Source organism: Rutidosis leptorrhynchoides, chromosome 3 (assembly GCF_046630445.1).
Source record: "Rutidosis leptorrhynchoides isolate AG116_Rl617_1_P2 chromosome 3, CSIRO_AGI_Rlap_v1, whole genome shotgun sequence".
Classification (NCBI taxonomy): Eukaryota; Viridiplantae; Streptophyta; class Magnoliopsida; order Asterales; family Asteraceae; genus Rutidosis; species Rutidosis leptorrhynchoides.
Genome location: NC_092335.1, coordinates 649,051,153 through 649,055,226, shown reverse-complemented (window position 1 = coordinate 649,055,226; position 4,074 = coordinate 649,051,153). Strand labels below are relative to the sequence as shown.

The following is a 4,074-nucleotide window of genomic DNA, read 5'->3' as shown; positions in this document are numbered from 1 at the left end:
TGGAGGCGGAAGAAAGACATGCGAAAATCCAAAGTCTCCATCTATGACCAAAACCCATTAACTCCATGATTTCCATAAGGAAATTTCAATTGATGCTATCAAATGCCTTTTCAAAGTCGACTTTAAAGAGGAACCCTTTTCTTTTGGTTACTTTGATATCGTGTAGAACTTCATTCGCTATTAACACCCCATCAAGAATGTATCGATTTTTAATGTATGCACTTTGTTCAAACCCGATGACCGATGAAATAACTTTTTGTAACCTTTTTGTCAAAACTTTAGAGATAATTTTATAAAGGCTCCCGATTAAACTAATTGGGCGATAATCACCAAAACCTTGAGGATCATTGTTTTTTGGAATTCGAGCGACAAAAGAAGAGTTGCATCCTTTAGAGATCTCGCCAACCTCCCAAAAACGAGTAAAAACCACGAGAAGGTCATCTTTGACAACGTCCCAATGTTTTGAGAAAAATTTCATGTTAAACCCGTCCGGACCCGGGGCCTTTTCGCCCCCACAATCTAGTATAGCATCATGAATTTCGGAAAGTGTGAACGGGGTCTCAATGCCAGACGCCTCGTTCTCACCAAGCCGGTTATCTAAGGGGCCACGAATTTTGAAGGTACGAGAGTTGGTTTCGGTAAAACGATTTTTGAAGTAAGTAAAGTCCGCCAATTTAATCTCATCCGGGTTCTCGATCCATAAACCATTCAAATTAACACCCCTTATGTTGTTTTTGTTTTGTATTCTTTTAATGCACGAATGAAAGAACTTACTATTTTCATCCCCATCCGTTACCCATTTGATCCTAGCTTTTTGTTTCAAAATATCGGCTTTCTCCTTATCTTTTTGGAACCACTTTTTTCGAGTCTAGCCAGGAGGTGATTTCAGCGTCCGTAAGATCACGAGTACCAATGATATTTTCCCAATCGGAGATTTCTTTGTGGAGTAAGTCAATTTCGGCATTTAGAGCGTTGTATTTAGGATTACACTTTTCTTTCAGCACTGTTTTGACATTCTTTAGCTTGTCACGAAATATACAATCAACCCTAGGAGTACGAATGGTGACATTCCACGCATCTTTTATCAAATCAATACTTTTTCCGTCCTCAAACCAATTATTAAATACTCTAGTCGGTTTCGGCCCAAAATCATTATTCGAATCTTTCAAAACAATAGGGCAATGGTCTGAGTAGTCTCTATCTAGAGTACAAGCGGATATACCTTCCCAAGATGCATAACATGTTTCTGAGACCAAGAACCTATCAAGTTTACTGCATTTCAAACCGTCATCGCTGATTCTAGTAAACTTTCTCCCGCCTAATAGAATTTCAATGAGGTTTGCCTTATTAATGAAATCGTTGAACATCTTAGCTCTACTTTCAATGAATTCACAATTTTGTCGTTCTGATCTACGCCTTACTTCGTTAAAATCACCACAAATAACCCAATCATCAATATCCACCTGCATAATATTTTCAAGACTTTCCCAAAAATTATGTTTCAAATGGTCATTATGCGGTCCATATACGTTTAGAATAACAGAAACTCCCGTTTTGCCCACCCAACGCCCACGTATACCCAAAAAGAAGTCTTTTTCAACTGCCCCAGAGACACAAAATCTAGAAGGATCCCAAATTAAAATTAACCCACCCGATTGTCCCACCGAAGGTTTAAAGATGTATTCAAAATCTTTATTACCCCATAGCAACTCAATCATAAAATCAGTGACATGTTTCCTTTTGGATTCTTGAATAGCAAAAATGTCCGGATTATGAAAACGAATTAAACTTTTAACCCAATTAAATTTTTCTTTTTCTAATTTCTCGAGCCCACGTACATTTAACGAAATTATCTTCATTTTAAACAATTTTTTAAAAAGAAAACGTATGAGAATAAGAGTTACTTCCCTTCCGGAGGCCCGATCCACTCAAGCCCAATGTCCGAGCCGAATTCTTTCAATCCCGAGCTACAAGTAGATAACGATTGTTCATTGATAGAGGTAGGTTTGCTATGGTCACCTGAAGCGTCAGAAATTTTTGGAACCCCATTATCAGCCATATTATTATTATTAACCCACAGGGACTCTTTATTACCATCTTTGTCTCGGTGTGCCGGGTGCCAATTGTGTATTTCGTGCGCATATCTCGGAGTTGGTAAAAAACCTGGAGGGCAATCAACGTCAAATTGCCCGTCAAAATTGCCTTGAGTGGTATCAATATTTTCGGTAGGCTTAGGAATGGACGTGTCATTTTTATTATCATCAGGGACGTAAGGAACATAGGGTATGTCCGATGTGAAGAATGGTATGGGAGGAGGCCCGTCTTGAAGAGAGGGCCCTTTAGGAGCTTTATGTTGGGCCTTATCAAGTTCATCAGGTCCATTTGGAACTTTGGCAGCGCAATTATTATCTGGAAACACAATTTGCTCAATTACAAAATTACTACCCCCATCAACGTTGTTCCTAACCTTGGCATTCAAAGCCCCCAGTTGGGCCAGACCACCCACATTGTTATCTATATGGACCGGTCCAGTATCACAAACATTTTGGTCAACTTCAATAGCATTTACACAGCTAGACTCATTTTCACATGGTACAGTCTTATTAACAGTGGAAGAGTCACCTGTGTTATCATGATTGGGTTCTGCAAATGAGCTTTCTGGTACCAAACACTTGGAATTATTATCACGCATCAGGTTATAACCAAATAAATCATCGGAGAACTCACTCTTGTTTTCGTCGTCCATACTAACATTACCATCATTACCCGGTAGCTCCGACTCCGAAATCCCCTCACTACCATCACTTTCCTCAAGTTTTGGGTTAACGTTAACTTCAAAAATCCCGTTGGTTTCTTCCATTACATAGGCAAAAAAGATGAAGTAATCGGAAGTGACACGCACAATGTCGTGCACCAAGTGTGCATCTCGTAACTTAACTAACACTTTTGCCACCACAAGGTTTTGGTTACCTTTTAATGAGCAGTTTGAGAATTCAAGAGGTTCACCCCACCATCTTGCATTGGCACTGAAAGTGTTTTCATTTCAAAACTGGACAGGGATACCCGTGATATTTAGCCATGTAATACGACCTTGGTAAGAGTGATGTTCATCCCATTTACGGATATCTGTCATCCATTTGTGAATGCAGTGGTGTTTCGCATTAAGGATAGCGGAGGCTTGATCCTCGGACTCAAAAATGAACATGACATCCATCCCTCCTAAGTATTTTACTTGAACATTATCTAAGTTCTCCATTTCACATAAAAAAAAAGGATGTGCTCAAGATATTCAAGTTTAAGAATGGTACCAATAATAGCTTTACTTAGGAGATCAGTGTCGTTATGTTTGTCTGTAACTGAGATACACCTGTATTTACCATTACAATCCCAACGATTGAACCACCCGATGCTAGTCAATTCTTTCTTGACATCACTAGTATATCCATCTGTGATGACCCAGAAAATTCTGACCAAATTTAAACTTAATCTTGTATGATTAACGTTTCCGACACGATAAACAAAGTCTATGAAGTTAAATCTCAAAATTTTGAACTGTTCAATTAACCTTCGATTGTTCTCAACGAAACGCGAACAATTATATATAGATACATATACTATAACTTGAAAACGTAACAACGTGTTGAGGATATGATACTGTCCATTAAACTTATTGGTTTGATTATCTGATTGATATATTTAACTACAGAGTTAAAAGATTATGCCAAACGATTCAAGTAAAAGATATTTACTGAGTCTCTTAAGAATTATGATATTATTACGTGTCTCTGTTGAGAGGTCCACGTTGATTTGAGAAATCATTCATTTTAACGGTATTCGGAATAAATGGTGAATTATTTGTTTAAATAACGTAATTTGGACACATACAATTATAAGGAATATTAACTGTTAAGAATTTATTTTATGAATAACTTGCGATACGTATTTTAAAACGTGTTTATAAATATTGAGAATAGATATTAAATTGATTATGAAACGTTTGATAAATACTATTATATTAATAAATAACGAGACAATGATTTATAGAAGTAAATGACCAAAATACTCGAAAGTTTA

The 4,074-nt window shown here is 37.2% G+C and overlaps 1 protein-coding gene across 1 annotated transcript; it reads right to left on the bottom strand.

The window, feature by feature from the left end:
• Positions 1-839: 839 nt before the first annotated feature.
• Positions 840-1,859, bottom strand: LOC139902453 (uncharacterized). Its single transcript, XM_071885077.1, has one exon. It carries the CDS (start codon positions 1,857-1,859, stop codon positions 840-842), a length of 1,020 nt encoding a protein of 339 aa, XP_071741178.1.
• Between the last annotated feature and the right edge of the window lie 2,215 nt (positions 1,860-4,074).